Source organism: Phocoena phocoena, chromosome 20 (assembly GCF_963924675.1).
Source record: "Phocoena phocoena chromosome 20, mPhoPho1.1, whole genome shotgun sequence".
Lineage (NCBI taxonomy): Eukaryota > Metazoa > Chordata > Mammalia > Artiodactyla > Phocoenidae > Phocoena > Phocoena phocoena.
The window spans coordinates 28,630,342-28,650,707 of NC_089238.1; the positions used below are offsets into that span (position 1 = coordinate 28,630,342).

Below are 20,366 nucleotides of genomic sequence, written 5' to 3' on the forward strand. Positions count from 1 at the left end.
GTGGAATTGCTGGATGATATGGCAGTTCTATTTGTTTTTGTTGTTGTTATTGTTTGTTGTTGCTGTTTTTGAGGAAACTCCATACTGTTTTCCATAATGGCTGCACCAATTTACGTTCCCATCAACAGTGTACTAGGTTTTCCTTTTCTCCACATCCTTGCCAACATTTGTTATTTGTAGTCTTTTTGATGATAGCTTTTCTGACAGGTGTGAGGTGAGAGCTTACTGTGGTTTTGATTTGCATTTCCCTGATGATTAGCAATGCTGAGCATCTTTTCATGTGCCTCTTGGCCATTTGTGTGTCTTCTTTGGAAAAATGTCTATTCAGGTCTTCTGCTGATTTTTTAAATCAGGTTGCTTGTTTTTGTTTGTTTTCGTTTTCGTTTTGTTTTGTTTTTTGGCCGCATGGTGCTTCTTGTGGGTACTTCGTTCCACAAACAGGGATTGAACCTGGGCCCACAGCAGTGAAAGCTCTGAATCCTAACCACTGGACTGCCAGGGAATTCCTGGGTTGCTTGTTTTTTTGATATTGAGTTGCATGAGCTGTTTATGTGGTTTTGATATTAACCACTTATCAGTCATGTCCCATTCGGTAGATTGTCCTTTCATTTTGTCAGTGGTTTTCTTTGCAGTGTAAAATCTTTACAGTTAAATCAGACCCCTTTTGTTTAGTTTTGCTTTTGTTTCCTTTACCTTAAGAGACAGAGCCAGAAAAATATTGCTATGATTTATGTCGCAGGCTCTAGAGCACAGGCTCAGTAGTTGTGGTGTACGGGGCTAGTTGTCCCACGGCATGTGGGATCGTCCCAGACCAGGAATTGAACCCATGTCCCCTGCATTGGCAGGCAGATTCTTAACCACTGCTCCACCAGGGAAGTCCCTTGATGTAGTTCTTCATGTTTGTTTTGATTTTGTTGCTTTTGCTCTTGGTGTCAAATCCAAAAAATTCATTGTTAAGGAGCTTACCACCTGTGTTTTCTTCTAGGAGCTTTATGGTTTCAGGTCTTATGTTCAAGTTTTTAATCTATTTTGAAATCATGTTTGTGTATGGTGTAAAATAGTGGTCCAGTTTCATTCTTTTGCATGCGGCCGTCTAGTTTTCTCAACACAATTTATTGAAGAGACTATCTTTTTCCCATTGTATATTCTTGGCTCCTTTGTTGTAAATTAATTGACCATATATGTGTGAATTTATTTCTGGGCTCTCCATCCTGTTCCATTGATCTATGTGTCTGTTTTATGCCAATAGCATACTGTTTTGATTACTATAGCTTTGTAATATTGTGATATAGTTTGAAATCAGGAAGTGTGATGCCTCCAGCTTTGTTCTTCTTTCTCAAGATTGCTTTGGTTTTTCAGGGTCTTTTGTGTGCAAGTTTGATTTCTTTTTTTCTTTCTTTCTTTCTTTTTTTCCTACACTGCACAGCTTGCCAGATTTTAGTTCCCTGACCAGGGATCAAACCTGCACCCTCAGCCGTGAAAGTGCAGAGTCCTAACCACTGGACCACCAGGGAATTCCCTGTTCATGTATTTTTAAAATGAATGATAGTGAGTATCTGCTATGATATTTAAGGTCCAATGGAAATATTTCAAGTTTAGTAACAGTTTCACTTTAAAAGGTTTGTAGTTACATGCTGGATGTTACATCCTTTGCTCTTGATCAAACTTTTAATGAAACCTTTTAGATGTCAACTTTAAAGTATGCTACAAGGTGATTTTTTTAGGAGGACATACCAAAGCGTGTGAAGACCACTGTGTTTCATTGTAGAAATGTTTATGTGATGTTTCACAGTTAAGTCATATATTTTAGGGTGATATAAATAAAGTAAAGGTAAAATTTCTTTTTAGATGACTGCCATTTATGGTCTTTGACATTCTATTGGACTATCAGATCACAGCCAGAGTAAGGATTTTACGTGCACAAAACCTGAGACTCCAATAAGAACAAGATATATCTTGATTATCATAATCAGTCATTTATTCAATAAATATTTTGGCGAGTCAACTAGATGCCCAGAACCATGTTAGACTCTGAGGTCACAGGATGGAACTAAACAGACACAGTTGCTACTCTCATAGCACTGAACACATAATGAGGACAATAGACATGAAAGATAAACATGTAAATAATTCACTATGACTATAATGTGTCATGAGAACATTTAATAGGGAAATCTGAGAAATTGACATTGAAGGTGGTACTTGACTGAGGGAAAGCGATTTTCAATGAGAATACAGAGGCAGGTGGGAGGGAACCTGTAGGCCATGGAGGATGTTGACTTCTAAGATCAGTGAGAAACTATTTAACTAGGGGAAATAGGTGATCAGATTTGTGTTTTGTTTTGTTTTTTTTGCAGTACGCGGGCCTCTCACTGTTGTGGCCTCTCCCATTGCAAAGCACAGGCTCCGGACGTGCAGGCTCAGCGGCCATGGCTCATGGGCCCAGCCGCTCCGTGGCATGTGGGATCTTCCCGGACCGGGGCACGAACCCGTGTCCCCTGCATCGGCAGGCCGACTCTCAACCACTGCGCCACCAGGGAAGCCCCAGATTTGTGTTTTAAGATGGCCACTCTAACTTCTGGAGGAGAAGGAGATAAGATAAGGGATAGAAATGTTTTGTACCCATAGTCTAGAGATTCAGTTTCAACTCTTTTCTTAGCTATGTCTAAGTCAGTTAATCTCCATCATCAAAAGTGCCTCTTTCTTCTTTTTTTTTTTAAGGACTGTTAATGTCAATTATTAAGTAATTTTAGCTTTTCAAAGTTAAAAAATTTAATCTTTTGGTAAGACTAGTGGAGGCATAAAAAATTACCAAGAAAAAATTCAATTATTAAGTGATTTTTTTTTCTTTCATGATAATTGATAGATACATGTCTTACACTTAACAGGTGTTTAATTATTTATTGTTGCATAACAAACTGTCCTAAAACTTTGTGATTTGAAACAAAATAATTATTGCTTTTGCCCACAGATCTGCAGTTGGGCAGGGATCAGCGGGAAGGTTCATCTCTGCTTCATACAGCATTAGCTGGGACAGCTTGACTGGAAGCTGGAGGATCTGCTTGTAAACGGGCTCATTCAACATGGCTGAGGCTGAGGGCCAGGGGTCTCAGGTCCTATGTGCATGGTTAGAACAGCAAAACTCTTGTCCAAACCCCTGCACTGAGATGCCATAACTCTAGCATGGCTTCTAGCAGCATAAGGCTGTGTCCTAGGGTGACTCCAGCCCCTATTATTGATAAAATGCCTGCCTGAGAAACCTCAGTGCTTCCAGAATTTGAAGATTGTTCTTGCCAACACCTGAGGAAAGGCCTCAGCCTTCCCTTTCTTATAGCATTTACTAAATAGGGCTTACAATTGTGATACCTTCCTCTGTCCTTTTGAGATGTACAGTTGTCCCTGGTATCTGCAGGGATTGGTTCCAGGAGCCCTGCAGATACCAATAACTGCTGATGCCCAAGTCTCTTATATAAAATGTCATAGTATTTCCATATAAGCTATGCACATCCTCTTGTAAACTTTAAATCATCTCTAGATTACTTATAATACCTAATAAAATGTAAGTGGGATGTAAATGTAAATGCTAAGTAAATAGTTGCCAGGGTACGTGACAAATTCAAGCTTTGCTTTTTGGAACTTCCTGGAATTGTTGTGTGTATTTTGTTTGTTTGTTGTGTTTTTGTTCTTTTTTTTTTTAAAGGGAAAGTCTTGTTTTCAGTGAGGTGTTTTTTCTTTTCTTTTTCTTTAATTAAATTTACATATTTATTTATTTTTGGCTGTGCTGGTCTTCGCTGGGGCACACAGACTTTCTCTCTAGTTGCGGTGTGCAGGCTCCTCATTGTGGTGGCTTCTCTTGTTGTGGAGCATGGGCTCTAGGCGTGTGGGCTTCAGTAGTTGTGGCACGTGGGCTCAGTAGTTGTGGCTTGTGGGCTCTAGAGCACAGGCTCAGTAGTTGTGGAGCACGGGCTTAGTTGCTCCACGGTAGGTGGGATCTTTCCAGACCAGGGCTCGAACCCATGTCCCCTCATTAGCAGGTGGATTCTTAACCACTGCGCCACCAGGGAAGTCCCTGTTTTTGTTTTTCTTAATATTTTTGATCCACAGTTGGTTGAACCTGCGGATGCACAACCTGTGTATACTGCAGACCAACTGTATATCCTACAAATCAGGAGTGTCTTTCTCAATGACCTGAAAGCCATTCCTTTGATATGTAATCATCAGGAAGTACAGAGTCTCTGACTCCCAGTCTCTGTGGCAGGATACAATCCTAACTTCAACAAATTGATAACTAGCAGGTCCACTTGGCCTAATCACATATATAGTCACCAACCCTCTGTAACTTGTTGCTTGAGCTCTGCTCCCTCCCCATCTCTACTCTTTCCTTTTCCCTTTAAATCCCCAATTATCTCTGCACAATTCAGAACGGAGTCCAGCACTTTCCCCTACTGTCAGGAATGACTGCATAAAATGTTTTCATCCCTTTCACTGATGTCTAGCTTTGTTTATCTTTGACAACAGGCTTCTCTAAGTGACCTGGGCTTCCTCACAGTATGGTGGCTGGGTTCAAAGGATCAATGAAGACAGAAAATGACCCCATAGCAAACCAGAAATGCCTTAGGGCTCCTCGTGCATGAAAACGTTTTATACCATACCCCTTTAAGAAATCAAAGACGACTGGAAACAAAGTGATTCATACAAATTTGAAAAGAGAAAGCAAAATGAAAATAAAAATAAAGGAAATGTAAATTTAATCCAATTGGGTGACTTAGAGTAGGACAAGTATGTCACTTATAGTGAATGTAAATTCACCCTATGGGGAAAAAAAGAATTACTACTTTAAAAAAAAAATCCAATAATTATTTGAAAGTCGCAAATAAAATTAAAACATAGGAAAGAACTAGAATTAGGAATGACGCCGAAATTTGAATTTAGGCAGACGGGCCCTTACTATTATCTTTATTTTTTAGATAAGGACACGCAGGTGATGAGCGTTATTTCTGGGGACACTTTGGACACTAAACCTTCACATGTCAACGTTTCTTGGATGTTTTCCCTTCAGTACAGCCCTGCTGAATGGTCTCCCGATGAGGAGGTACTTGAAACGGAGAGAAGTCGCTTTTATTTCCACCCGAGGGAGACGACGCGAGATGATTTTTCTACGTATGAGTTTTGATCCCCGTGGGCCCCCGGCCTGGACTACATTTCCCATCAACCCGTGCTCGGAACTACGGGCACCGATGTGTGGTCCAGCGCCGTTGGCCGCGGCGCAGTCGGCAATCAGTCGGCCGACTGGCGGGCGCTTCGCGGTTTGAATGGCTGGGGGCCCAGGCCCTCGGCTCACCTGAGGCCCCGCCGCCCAGGTGTGCGCTATGCCGTCGGGAGGCAACCAATCGCCGCCGCCGCCCCCCCCTCCCCTTCCGGCGGCGGCGGCCTCAGATGAGGAGGAGGAGGAGGATGCTGAGGCGGAGGACGCAGCGCAGTCGGCCCGGTCGCCGGCCCCTCAGACCCAACAGCGGTTCGACGAGCTGTGCAGCCGCCTGAACATGGACGAGGCGGCTCGGGCCGAGGCCTGGGACAGCTACAGGAGCATGAGCGAGAGCTACACGCTGGAGGTGCGCCCGGGGGGAGGAGACCAGCGGCTTTCCGGGCCTTGTGGTCCCGCCCCGCCTCCGGGAATGGGGCCCCTTGTCTCCCCGGCTCGGGCGCCCCGCGGTTGGGGGGTGGGGGGACCCCTCCGCCCCTGCCGGCCCCGGCTCTTTGGGCTCCCAGCCTGGAGCGGGGAGGGAATCCTCTTTGCGAACCTTCGTCCTGGAAACCTGGCTTTTGAAAAGCTCTGTAGCGGCCCTGAAAGTGAACTCTGTCTCGCTGCTCTTCCCCCTCCGGTTCCGAAGCGGGAACAGCCCTTGCCCTAAAGTAGCACCGCGAGGCTGAGGTCGTGCTGCGGTCCGATTACAAAAACAAGCACCTTGTTGGCAGGATGAACAGGTGTAGTTGTCAAGACCATACGCAGAAGGGGGTGGGGTGGGGCGGGGGCTTGCCTGCATTAGCTCTGAAATTAACCCGATGTTAGCGCCTGCGTTTCTTCAGTTCTTTTTAAACTGTACCAAATTGCCTTTGTCCAGGCCATTGCCTCCATTTGAGTAAAAGCGTTACGTTTCGAGCTGTGTTTATGTATGTGTGAACAAAGACGAATTTTTCCCCTGCGCAAATGAAACGGGCTTTCTGCCCTCCTGGATAAAGACACGCATTTGTCTCTAGGAAGTCAGGACTGCGACGACCTTGAGGACCTATTGGTCACTCCAGACATTGCCCAGGACTCTTATAGTCGCTGCGATCTAGGCATGTTTTGTCCCTTTCTTCCGACGGGGCTTGCAGCGGAGAAAATGGCCATTCTAGCCAGTGAGGCTCAACCCTGTAGGCACCTCCCCTTTATGGGCCAATGGGAAGTGACACGGAAGTCTGCATTGTTTATCCGCTGTTTGACTGCCTGTGTGAGTGGTATTTAAACTGCAGGCCGTACGATTTTAAGTTGTTGAATAGTTTGTGGAAAGAGTAGGGCAAATAGGCTCAGAATGGGAAGGCCTAACCGAGGTGTTATTTAGCTATAAGAGGGTGTTTTTGCCTGTGTGGCACTCACTAAGGTTATTATTTTTTTATTCTTGCATTAATAGAATTTTAATTCAGTTCCTTATTCCCATTTTTACATCTGCAGCGGGGCGGGGTTGAGGGGGAAGCTAGTAATATGCTGGCTTTGGAACCTGACAGACCTAGGTGACTTTGGGCAATTTACTTACCCATTCCAAACTCAATTTTATGGTATGTTACTTTGAGATATTTGTACCTACCTTACAAAGCTGTTCTGATGGTTAAATAAGGTAACGTGGAGTTTCTGGAGCATGAAGCACTCATATGGATAGCGCTTTGGAGTTTACAAAGCTCTTTCACATGCTTTGGTGATCTGGCTGAATAGGCCATGTTCTTGTTTCTTTCCTAGTGGTTCCTGTAGGCAGACAAAGAGAAGGACTCTTTTTTGGTGATGGGCATAAGTGCCTCCAAATAAGCTCTTATTTTACCCTCAGGATAACCCTGTAAATTCGATAGAAAAAGCATTATTTCAACTCACAGCGGTTAAGTTGTGTGAAGCCCAGGGTTATATAAGCAAGTGACAAATAATAGATGGTTAGTAAATTATTTTTAAAAATAACTGTTTGATTTCTCAGTTTTTTAAAGACTTCGATCTCAGATTCTTAGCTCAGTTTACCCAATAAGTGAATGATATTCATTCATTTCCCAAATATTTTTTGATCACCTGTTCATGGCCAGACACTGTTACGTAGGTGCTGGGGATAGAGCAAGGCACAAAACATAAAATCCCTGCCCTTGTGGAACTAGTAGTCAGGTATGCTGTAAAATAATGTCGGGTGTCAGTCTCGTGGAAGTGTACCCTGGAAAATAAAGCTTGTATGATATTTAATATAGAACAGTGGTTATAGAATTTTATCTTTTGATTTCTTGTATTTTCTCAATTCTCACGGTCCTCAGGTAAGAAAATTGAGCCTCTACAATTGTTAAGTAATTTGCCCAAGGTGATCTACTCCCATGCTGGGACTTCCACGGTGTATGTCCTGAGAGAGAGCACCAGGTGGAATCTGTATTGCCTTTTATGATCTTGAAAGTTACATAGCATCACTTTCACCTGTGGTACTGGTTGAGACAGTTCAAAGTGAGAGAACACAGACTTCAACCTCTCCGTGGAAGAATGTCAGTGTCACATTATACGAAGAGCATTTGGGACAGGGACATCATTGAAAATGCAATTTCCCACAAACATATAAATAACACTTCGAATTTAAACGAGTTTTTCATACTGAAATATATATAGTTCATTAGCTAAAAATCAATTTTCTTTTATTTTTCAGGGAAATGATCTTCATTGGTTAGCATGTGCCTTATATGTGGCTTGCAGAAAATCTGTGCCAACTGTAAGCAAAGGGACAGTTGAAGGAAACTATGTATCTTTAACTAGAATCCTGAGATGTTCAGAGCAGAGGTAACTATGTCAGAGTTTGTAGAGTGTGACTAATATAAAAGCATAGTGACAGTAGGAATTTCTCTTTATCATTTTCCAAGCATTTGTACCTATGGAGTGCTAAATTTAGAAGTTAGGTCATGGTTTTTCTTTACCACATCTAAGTTAGTGTCCATTATATTTTATTTCTTTGGTGAAAAATAATTAAATTTTAACGTATTTGGTACTTGTATGAAGCATTTACTATTAGGTTATCATTACATTTAATTACATTAAGATAATCAATTACATTTTCATTCCTACTAGGTTAATAGTACACAATGACTTATCATTGTGTAATATTGGGAGAACTCTAAGTAAAGATACTCTAAATTGAAAAAGTAAATATTATATGGTATTAAACTGAGAACTACATGTACTGGACTTGTATCTAAAGAGGAGGCAGAAATTGCTTTTTCTATCTGTTGTGTAATGGAATTGATTACATTTATTATTTGTGCCATTTGGGTTAATTTTCTCTTGGCTTATTAAAGATTGGTGGAAAAAGGATGTTTGGCATTTTGGAGGAAGTGCCACTGTCAAAATTTATGGACCTAGTGGTTTAAAAAAAAATCACTTACTATTAAAATAACAAGAAATGTAATCTTTTAGCTGGAGTCTATTTATTAACCTTGAACTCCATCCTGAGTTATATTTAGACCTAAGAACAAGAGGCAGTGTGTAAAGAGTTGAACACCTGGGCTGTAAACCCGTAGAAGTGGGCTTAAATAAGGTGCAAAATATAACCATTACAAAGAAGAAAAGTGGGGTCAGACTCATCCAGTTAAATGACAGACAAGGGACTTTAGAAGCAAAGGTCAAATTATGGAATCATCATTATAAACTCTAGTAAACTAAGCTTACCTAATATTTTAATGCAAGTAATATCTCAGACATCAGTTTTATTTCCAATTCGAAAGCTCAATTTTTATTTTTAAATTTTTACCTATGGGTTCAGATTATTTACTTCTCTGCAGCAATGGACTAAATGAATTAAAAAGAAAGAGCAGATTGGGAGAAGATATTTACAGTGTAACAAAAGATCAGTATCCAGAATTACATAAAGGACTACTAACAAATAGTTAAATAATTGACAAATAGCTACTAAAAAATTAGGCCTTCACAAAGGCCTAAACTCACATAGCTAATACATGTAGGCAAAGATGTTCAGTCTCACAAGTAATCAAGGAAGTTCGAAGTAAAAATAAGGTAATATTTCATTCTCATCAGATTGGGGAAATTTGGAGTCTCATGACACCAAGTCTAGTCATTATGTAGGGAAATAGGAACTCTGTATTGCTGGTGTACATTGGAGAGAGTATAAATTGGCACAGTCACTCTAGTGGGAAATTTGGCAGTATCTAGTAAAGTTGAAGATGCATATTCTCTGACTCAGCAGTTCTGCTCCTCAGGGTAGTTCTTAAAGAAACTTCAGCATACAAGTACAGAAATGTGTTCATTACAGCATTTTTGTTATAGTGAGAAATTAGAAACCTCAATTTCCATTGGTTGGGGAATGAACGCAAAACATGGTAGTTCATATGAAGGAATATTTTTAGCAATTAAAAATTAGATCTACACGTAGCAACATTAATCTCATAAACATATTGAATGAAGAAACAAGTTGTAGAATGCTACTTACAGTATGATACCGTGTATATAAAATTTTAAAACCACACATACAAAAGATACTACTAAACTGTTCATGGGTACATATATAATCACATAGTAAGTGTAAAAACTCGGATGGGAAGACTCAGACTATACAGTGGAGCTTATCTTTGGGGAAGAAGAGTCCAAAGGGAACTGGCTGTTTCTGTAGAATCTGAAGCAGACATGGCAAAATGTATTTGATATGTTTATATTTGTTAAATCTGGCAATTGTTACATGAATGTTGGTTATGTTCTCTGGTTAACTACTTATTTTCCACTTCTTTTGTATTGATATGTATTTCATACTTTTTTTAAACTTTTAGGTAATCTCAGGAAAAGAGATTAGGGAAATTAGATTTGGAAGATGAGAGAAATAAACCAATCTGTGAGATTAGCCAGAGAGGCATGAGTTGTGATTTTATATCACTGTCTAAAAGTAATATAATTTAATGAGTTAATTTCAATTTACTTTTAATTATCTAATTTGTATATTTTACCCTGTGTTAATTACAAAAAAAAAATCTCATTTTTTATTTTTAATATCAGCTTAATTGAATTTTTTCACAAGATGAAGAAATGGGAAGACATGGCAAACCTACCCGCACAGTTCAGAGAACGGACTGAGAGATTAGAAAGAAACTTCACTGTTTCTGCTGTAATCTTTAAGAAATATGAACCCATTTTTCAGGACATTTTTAAATATCCTCAAGAGGAGCAGCCTCATCAACAAAGAGGAAGAAAACAGCGGTATGTTTCTGTATTTGTTAAGCAGGAATACACATTTGTCTGTACTACAGTTTTGATCCCTTAGTTTGTGTCCCTCAGTTTATTTTGCTGGTCTTAAGAAACAAATGTGATTTCACAAGTAATCTTTTTTTCCAATAATAATTTCTTGCTTTTCATTGTATGTTAGCTCTGAAGAGTTTGGCTTCTTTCACGTTGCAAAATGTGTGGAATCTCTGTTTCTATAAACTTTCCCTGTTCATTTAAGCAACCGAAAATGCAAAAATCAGACCTTAGATACTCTCACCAGTTAGCAATCTTGGGTATAGTATTTGACTACTTAATTTTCTATTATCGACGATATTGACTATTTCTATTATTTTCTACATATTATAATACATATAGACTATTTCTTTATTTGACTTTTATGTCAAACTGAATAGTAAAGAAATCCCCCTGAAAAGGCTTCTCTATGTATTTTGATGTTTACAACCAGTGAAAAGTAGAGAAACTGGATTGGGGGGAGAATAGTGGAACTGAAAACTGAAATTATTGTGAAATTCTGCTTCTGACTGTGTCTGCAAATCTGTAAACTTATTCTGGCTCGATGTTTTCCATCTTTCCTGGTAGATAAGGGCAATTATGGGATACAAATTCTCTACTTTTATCACGAAAGTTTTTTTCATAAAGTAGAAATGAAAATTTGTTCTTAAAATAGAACTAGAAAAATGTTGACAAGAAAAGTAGGGGAAAAGAAGTTATTGTAATTGAATGAATAATGTTTGCTTCTCTTTCAATATAAAAATGTTCCCAAACTGTGAAGGATGTTTACAGTAAGTGAGCAGCTTAAAAAAATAAAACAATGTTCATTTTTATATACTTGACCCCACTGATACGGAAGCAGCTGGTCTAGTTTGCTTGCAGTTTTAGGGAATTGTCTATTTATAATTAAGTATTCTAAAGTTTGGATAGAAGCTTGTTTCTGAGTCTAAGTGAGGCTGATATGATCATTTATAGAAAGATATAGAATATCTTCTTTCTGTGAAGTGTTGTAAAAATGATTTCAGATTGTATTTGCTTTGATATTTATTAGGGTGTATGGACTACTTAATTCTAATTCAGAAAATTCTAATAAGTTTATCTAAAAATTTTACATCTATATCACCCTGTATACTTTTTATTAGTACTTTTGGCTAATATTAGTAATAGTAATGTATACCATTTACTGAGTATTTATTATGGGGCAGGGACTCTTCTAAGACTTAAGCATGTATTACTTCAGTTAATCATTACGATGGCTTTATGAGGTTGATACTGTTGTTACAGGTGGGGGGAAACAAGCCTTTGAGAGGTTAAGTAATTTGGCCAAGGTCACACAGTAAGTGTGGAGCTCTTATTGAAACTTAAGTAGTCTGCCTGCAGAGCCCGTGTATTTCACCACGACTCAGTACTGCATCTCACACACTGGTCTTTGAAAAATTCTCACTGAGTATTTATTGAGAGCTTACTGTATGTAGGATACAAATGTTAAAAAAAAAAAAAAAACCAAAACCCAGAGTCACTGTCTTTTGAGAGCTTACAGTAAGTATAGTCAGGGAGAGGCATGTATAAGTGCAAAAGATAATAGAAATGTAGGACTTTTGAGGCAAAAATAAGCCACTCTGTATAAGACAGTTAGGTAAGGTTCCATGGAGTAAGCAGAAATAGGACTGGAAGGATGGGTAGGATTTTGATAGGTGAATTTGGAGATACAGGTAGCCTTCTATGCAGAGGATGAAGAACGAAGACACCAAAGCAGCAAAGTAGGAGGAAATTTGGCTGAGTAAGTTAAGTTTGTTCTAGAGTTCTAGAGCCAGTTTTTGGAGTGGCTTGAGTGTTGTTTTTTTCTTCCAGTTTTATTGTGGTATAATTAACATGCAGCACTATATATATTTCAGGTGTACAGCATAATGATCTGACTTACATACATCATGAAATGATGACCGCAGTAAGTTTAGTGAACAGCCATCATCTCACTTAGAAATACAAAACTAAATAGAAAAAAAAAGTTTCTTTGTGATCACAACTCTTAAGATTTATTCTCTTAACTTTCATATATAACATACAGCAGTGTTAATTATATTTATGTTGTACATTACATCGCTAGGACTTATTTATCTTATAACTGTAAGTTAGCATGGCTTCTAAAATGTTTGACTTTTATCTTGCTAGGTATCAAAACTAGGTAGTTTATCACATGCCTATGGTGGGGAGCCTACTTTTTAAAGCAGGGCAATGACGTTTAATCCTTGCCATCGACTGGTGAATTAAATACAGTATTATACCCAAGTAGAATGATCTTTTAGCAGATGGAGAGACTAAGGCACATGGAGAGCAAGTGTACTTAGCTAATGACAGTGCGGGAACTAAACCCCAGTCTTCAGATTCTTCTCTTCAAAGCACCTTGGTAGAATAAGGCTATTGGGATATGGAGCCAACAGATGTCTTACCTAAACATTGGCAGAGGATTTGGTAGAAAAGCCAAGTTTAAAACAGGTCTGAAACTCCCTGTAGCAGACATCTTAGCAAATATAACAGGTACACTTTTATTTTCCCCCTTCTTCCTCCCTGCAACAGGTACTCCTAATGATAGAAATATAAGGAATTATGGGGAGCCCCGAATTTACATTAAAAAGTCCTTTTGTGGGACTTCCCTGGCGGTCCATTGGTTAAGACTCCGAGCTCCCACTGCAGGGGGCACGGGTTCGGTCCCTAGTCGGGGTAAGATCCCGCATGCCATGCAGCACAGCCAAAAAAAAAAAATCCATTTGTGACTTGATATATAATCTGGAATGTCTTTAGGGAGGGAGGGTTTACATTTCATCAACTATGGTGGAGGGGAAAAAAAGTTGGAGGAATATCTGCCTGCATACATGGGTCTTAAAGCAGCATTAGCCTTGCTGATGTCATCAGAAGGACTATTGTTACTCGTTTTATTTTCTACCTTACTTATCTTGACCTGCAAAAGCTTTTACACTTCTTCAGAATTTTCTTCTAAGATGAGTGCTTTCCCTCGCTCCCAGATATTCCCTTACCAGTATTTGGTTGGAGCAGAACTTCTTGCACATTTTCCATGAAATGAATCTGCTGTCACTCCCTCTAACTGTGGGTTTTGTTTCTCACCTAGTTTACAGTCATTTGTCATGTCTTTTTCTGATTCTTCTGTTATCTCATGACTTTTTTCTCCCCCAAAGGCGACAGCCCTGTACCGTGTCTGAAGTTTTCCATTTTTGTTGGGTGCTTTTTATATATGCAAAAGGTAAGGAAAGAGCGATATTTATTTAAATATTAGTTTATTTAAAAGTTCAGGTACTACTATTGTCAACCTATAATGTGTATCAGGAAAAGATTCTCACTGAAAAATTTCTCAAGGATTTTAGTCCCAGGTTCTTTTTTAAGTATTGCCTTTTCATAAGAGTCTTTTGAAATTCTTTACAGTATCCCAAACTTCCTTCATTAAATGGAAATTCCTTTGTTTTGTTCTTACACAACATTTTTTCCAAAGCACATTATCTCTGAATTATGGACTGAAACACATTAGTGTGTCTGTGCTTATATCTTGGGCTGTATTTTTCACAAGACATGTCTTATTTAATTGAGTGGGACTGATCATTCTCAGAGTAGTTCAGATTACTTTTTACATCTTGTTCAGGTAAATATGCTTGATCAAATACCTTTAGATACAATTTATTTTCTCTACCTCCTCTTCTCACTTAACCTGTCCAAGGTCTGCATTCAGTGAAATACATTTTTATTCTTATTATTGTCCTCTCTGTATTTTTTTTAAATCAGGAATGAATTGACTATCACTAAGTTTATTGAAATGAAATATAAAATATGTGTAAAATTTATGCAGCTTATTCCTAGGCGTAGTGTCTTTTTTTTTTTTTTAAGTTGAGGTATAGTTGTTTTACAATGTTGTGTTAGTTTCTACTGTACAGCGAAGTGGAGTTCCCTGTGCTACACAGCATGTTCTTACCTCTCTGTATTTCTATGTAGAAATGATTCTTACTAATATATAGAAGAGCAGAAAGTACAGTTACACAGCTTTTTCTATAGATTATATAGAATGCCTTTGCCATTAAGATATCCCAATAAAATGCAAGGTTAAAATCAAAGAATTATTAGAGCTGGCAGGTGTTTCATAAATATAAGAGGTTCTCATTATTAGATCAATTTGTCCAACTTATTTAAAAAGTCAGTAACTGAGGCCCAGAAACTAACTGCTAGAAACAGAGCTAGGATTTGAATCCACATCTCCTAGCTCTTGGTTTCATGCCACATGTGTAGGCCCTCTAGCAGGAATGTGTCACTCCCTTGGTGTCAGTTCAATTTGTCTGACTGTAGCTGGTCCTTTCTAGCTAGTTAGGTTAGAACTTATCCTTCCTTCCCTGAGTTGCATGCTTTATTGAAAAGAAAAATCTTTCTTTTGTCAAAAATAAGCTCTTGGTTATTTTTGCTTTCCATCACACTGGATGTTTCTTTAGCAGAGATGAAGGTGGTGTGATCAGTGGCATGAAATTTAGAAAGACTTAAGAGCATATAAACTGTTTTCATGATGGTTGGAACATTTGCTACCACTTGGCTTACTGTGGCTGGTGTTATGATATTAGTCTTGACAGTAGATTGTGGGCAGGTATATCTGACTTCTAGGATTTATATCTGTTTTATGTCTTATGACATGTATACTTGGAGGTAAGTATTTGGTACTATATAAATTATTGGAAGAGAAGTGTATTGTCTTTATTTAGGTTTTGGTCTCACTTGATCAACTGGGGTGGCATAGCTTTTGTCTCTACAATTAACTCAGTGTTTGAGTTTTACCTTACTGTTATTAATTCCGATATAATTATTTGGTCTAAAGAGCCTTTGTCTACCCACGATCCAGCACTATGATCGTTTATGATTCACTAGGATCTTTTCCAATAGAGTAGTTTAGTTGGTTTCATTCAGTTCTTGATTTAGTTATTTGGGGGACGGTGTACTCTTATAGACACCTTTTTCATGACTTTGTCTGCAACAGTGGGCATCCCAGATTATCTCATTCCTGATAAACAAGCTAACTTTTGCCTGTTATCTTTGTTGACTTCCAATGGCAAGTACACACCAGTGACAAGTTTGGGCTTGTTGTCATGAAGGGCTTTGTGGACTGAAGACTGTTAGGTGCCACTTCCTGTTTTACATGTTATCCCAAGTCTTCAGGCAGATTATCTTTGTTGATTGAAAGATAAAATATCTCACGAAGTGAGATTTATTTCTAAAGTCAGGATTTGAAATGTAGAGTATGTCATGATGGGAGAGTCGTGGAGTTTAGGTTCTGATCTTTAGGGGCATTTCAGATTTTTGTTAGAAGTCACTGTGCTGCCAGTTATTTCCTTCCATGGCAGGTACAACACCAGCGACAAGTTTAGGCTTGTCAGTGTGTAGGGCTTTGTAGCTTGAAACTGGTAGGTACCACTTCCTGTTTTACATCTGAGGAATTGAGTATGTTTTAATATTAAGCATCTTTTTTGTGAAACCATGCAAGTTAGTTTGGTTATATCAATGCAAAGTTTAGCCTATTAATTATCATTTGTCTTTTTGGCAGCAGAAAACTATTTTTTCTCTTTAATCCATTTAAATTGATTTGTTGAAATATTTCCATCTATTAAAAAAAAAAAAAAAGAATTGCTTATCCTGCTACGCTGAGGTAAGTGGTAACTTTCTTTAGAGGAAAGGAGAGAAAACAGCCTGAAACAGAGTAGTGTGAGTGTGTGTGTGTATGCATTTGGGTAGTCATTTAGTGTGAAAATGTCAAGGTTTAGAAATAATTCTTCAGATGTATGTTAGCTATTTAAGTTGAATTCATCTGATGTTATAAGAGTGTAAAATCAATATGAAGCATATATATGCAGTGTTTAATGCTTAAAGATACAAAAAAATCTAGAAATATTCCTTAATTTCTAAGAATAATAAAACTGTTTTAACTGCCTATAAAAACTGTTTTCAATGTTAGAGTTAAACCAGAACTACAGAAATGACATGTTTCTTTAGGTTTAGGTTTTGGTTTATTTTTTTGTTACCAAGCATCAACAATTATTCCTGGGATACTAGCTCTAGAACTGAAATATCTTTTATTGTGGTCCTGTTGCGTTAATTTATATGAGCTTGTATTACTACATCAAAAAGTATTTAAAATATTACCGTTAGGAGTCTGATTATAGTTTCTGGTCTTTTTAAAATACATACATGAAAAAATAATTATATTAATCATTTTTTCAGCTTTTCCCATCTAAGCATTTCTACCAGCTTTCTTGACAGATAAATATTTTCATACCAAACAGTTTCTTACAGCTTGAGATAATTTATGAAGTTGTTTGTGTTCAGAATTTTCAAAAGAAAAACCAAGTATGATAAAATTTTGATCAGCTATTAGGCATTTAATAAATACTTATTTAATGAATATTAATGAATGGCATTTATAGTAAAGTTTTGGTTTTTCTTAAACTCTTTTTTAAAAAATACTTATTTTTAAAATTTATTTACTTGGTTGTGCCAGGTCTTAGTTGTGGCTGGCGGGCTTCTTAGTCTTACTCTTATCTATCTAGTTTAATAAATTTCTAAGAGTTTAATATTTCAAACTGTAAATTTGCCAAAACACTTTCTATAGCTCTTGAGTCAGCTTTGTACACTGTTGTATAATGTCATTTTAACTAAAGGAAGAAATTATTTTAAAAATATTGTGAAGTTGATGCAAATTTAACTCTATAATTGTTTATAATCCTGTAGGTAATTTCCCCATGATTAGTGATGATCTGGTTAATTCTTATCATCTTCTGCTGTGTGCTTTGGACTTAGTTTATGGAAATGCCCTTCAATGTTCCAATCGTAAAGAACTCGTGAACCCTAATTTTAAAGGTAAGTTTGTAAATCAAAGACTGTCAGACAACTCACATTTCTACATTATGTTTACTGTTGGGAGTTGTACACATACTACGGCTTTCCTAGCACCAGAGAACATAAATGCTTTTCAAAGCTTCATCACCAGAGTACTTACAACTAGGAGTTGAGCTCTCTGTAAAAATATTTATGGAAAAAGAAATTGCAAATATCACAAAGTTTAAAGTCTTAGATGGCAACTTTAGAAGTTTCTGAAATATATATTCAACAAGAAGAAGGAATTTAAAAACCTGGAGTAGCAAAGATGACATTAGAGCTGACGGTGGTTTTCTACATTGGCAAGTTTCATGGCTGACACACAGGAGGAGGTCAAAGCAGATTTATTGAAAGAATCTCCATTTCAGATCTTTTCTATAGAAGAGGAGTAGCTATGGTTCTAAAATAAGTAAAATGAATTTTCAACTCTAAACTAAAAGGTGTTTGGAAATGATAGTTATTTTGGCAATCCATTTAGTAGGCTTTAAGGTATATAATTTCTATGAATGATATACAATAAGAGACCAATTACGTATAAAGCAAATATTAAAAATTATTTATTGGGCTCCCCTGGTGGCGCAGTGGTTAGGAGTCCGCCTGCCGATGCAGGGAACGCGGGTTCGTGCCCCGGTTCGGGAGGATCCCGCGTGCCGCGGAGCGGCTGGGCCCGTGACCCGTGGCCACTGAGCCTGCGCGTCCGGAGCCTGTATTCCGCAGCGGAAGGGGCCACAGCAGTGAGAGGCCCGCGTACCGCAGGAAAAAAAAAAAAGTATTTATTGAGCTATTATATAATGCTGCTGCTATTTGAATAATACCTTGGTAGGATTCTGAGTGATTGTCAGTTGTGGGGTGGTTACAATTAGAATTTCAGCTTGTCTGAATCTCAAGGTAGATTTTTAAAGTTAGTGGAGTTAATTACTTCAGTTGCTTCTGGTTTGGTAAGTTTAATGTTCTCTGTATTCTGTCCTTTTATTTCCTTCCTAACTCCCTTTTATATTTCTATATAGCTGCTTCCCTTCATTTTATTCCCTCTTCTTTATTTCTCTTGCATTGAGTCTAGAACAAGGGCTGTAAATTAATATGATAAATACATATAATATAATTAAATCAAAGTATATAAAGAGTGTGTACTTTGAACAGTAATTTTTTTCAAAGTGCTATTTTTATTTGAATGTAACGCTTATTGGCAAAATTTTATTTTTCTGGTTTTTAGATCTTTTTTTTTTTTTTAGAGAATTTCTTTTTTTTTCTTAATTTTATTTTTATTTATTTATTTTTGGTACGTGAGCCTCTCACTGTTGTGGCCTCTCCCGTTGCAGAGCATGGGCTCCGGACACGCAGGCTCAGCAGCCATGGCCCACGGGCCCAGCCGCTCTGCGGCATGTGGGATCCTCCCGGACCGGGGCACGAACCTGTGTCCCCTGCATTGGCAGGTGGACTCTCAACCACTGCGCCACCAGGGAAGCCCTGGTTTTTAGATCTTATAGCAATATACTAAATTATTTTTTTAGTTTTTCTTTTTTAACCATCTCCAGGTAGATAACTGAATAACCGAAATCTTTTGAGCAGTGATACGCTTTACCTCTATTTGCTATTTTTGAAGTATATTTAAATAGAGTCAAATTAGGCCCTTACACTATTTCCTGTACACTCATATGCTAACTCAAGTGCTGATTAGACTCTCTATTATTTATATTTTAGTTTATTACAGTTTGGTTTATGGAATGCTACCTGCTATCTCTATGATTTTACCCATCACAGGTCTATCTGAAGATTTTCACGCTAAGGATTCTAAACCTTCTTCCGACCCACCTTGTGTCATTGAGAAACTCTGTTCCTTACATGACGGCCTAGTTTTGGAAGCAAAGGGAATAAAGGAACATTTCTGGAAACCTTATATTAGGAAACTTTATGAAAAAAAGGTTTGTAAGTAGTAAAGAAGTAATTTGCAAATATCTTCTGGGCAAAGACTTGATTTAATACGATGACTTAAGGATCTTTTCTTTCATCATAGCTCCTTAAGGGAAAAGAAGAAAATCTTACTGGTTTTTTAGAACCTGGGAATTTTGGAGAGAGTTTGTGAGTACTTCTGTTATAAATGTACTTTAATGTTTTAAATTATGTACCTAGGAAACCTCAGAGTTTCATGTTTTTGTTTTTAATTGATTTAATTTATTTATTTTGGCTGCGCTGGGTCTTCATTGCTGCGCGCGGTTGTGCCGAGCAGGGGATGCTCTTCATTGTGGTGTGCAGGCTTCCCATTGTGGTGGCTTCTCTTGTTGCGGAGCATGGGCTCTAGGCGTGCAGGCCTCAGCAGCCGTGGCTCACGGGCTCCAGAGCTCAGGCTCAGCAGCTGCGGCACACGGGCCTACTTGCTCCGTGGCATGTGGGATCCTCCCGGACCAGGGCTCGAACCCGTGTCCCCTGCATTGGCAGGCGGATTCTTAACAACTGTGCCACCAAGGAAGCCCGAGTTTCATGTTTTTATTGTTTGTATCCTGGAAATTTAGAATATGTCTTGTGGCAGAATATAGGGATGCAATAAAAAATTCTGTCAACTGTTACTCGAAGCACATGTTTTAGATTTATTGAAAACTGTATGGCTGTTCTTTAAAGCTTTAATAGTTAAGCTTTTGGATCATGATTTTTGAAATAAAGAAATTCTTATGGAACTACACAGGGGAAGAATGATGATGTGGAAGTACTTAGGTCTCCAAACTTGCCTGGAGCAGCTAAGAAAGATAATTAGGCTTCTCACCAGAAGCTGTACCTACCAGGCAGCTTGGTACAGGATACCCATCCTGAAATACTGTCACCAAAGTATACTTACTGTACAATGCATGAGCATAATGGAGCAGGCTTGTATTTTATACTCCTCAGTTTTTATAATTAACAGTGATCCCACTAAAACTTAACTTTTACAAAATTATTAGAATTTTTAGTAAATGAAAAAATGAAACAAGTAGCC

General features: G+C 38.2%; 1 protein-coding gene across 4 annotated transcripts in view; it reads left to right on the forward strand.

The window, feature by feature from the left end:
- The first annotated feature begins 5,214 nt into the window (after positions 1–5,214).
- Positions 5,215–20,366, forward strand: part of RBL2 (RB transcriptional corepressor like 2) — a 45,714-nt gene continuing 30,562 nt past the window's right edge. For 3 of the 4 annotated variants that reach the window (XM_065898469.1, XM_065898470.1, XM_065898471.1), the window contains exons 1-7: positions 5,370–5,612; positions 7,920–8,050; positions 10,268–10,468; positions 13,678–13,742; positions 17,252–17,380; positions 19,160–19,320; positions 19,413–19,477. In XM_065898469.1, the coding sequence (XP_065754541.1) occupies positions 5,370–5,612; positions 7,920–8,050; positions 10,268–10,468; positions 13,678–13,742; positions 17,252–17,380; positions 19,160–19,320; positions 19,413–19,477 (995 nt within the window). Of the gene's footprint in view, positions 5,613–7,919; positions 8,051–10,267; positions 10,469–13,677; positions 13,743–17,251; positions 17,381–19,159; positions 19,321–19,412; positions 19,478–20,366 lie in introns of all 4 variants that reach the window. The other variant, XM_065898468.1, reaches the window with a different exon arrangement.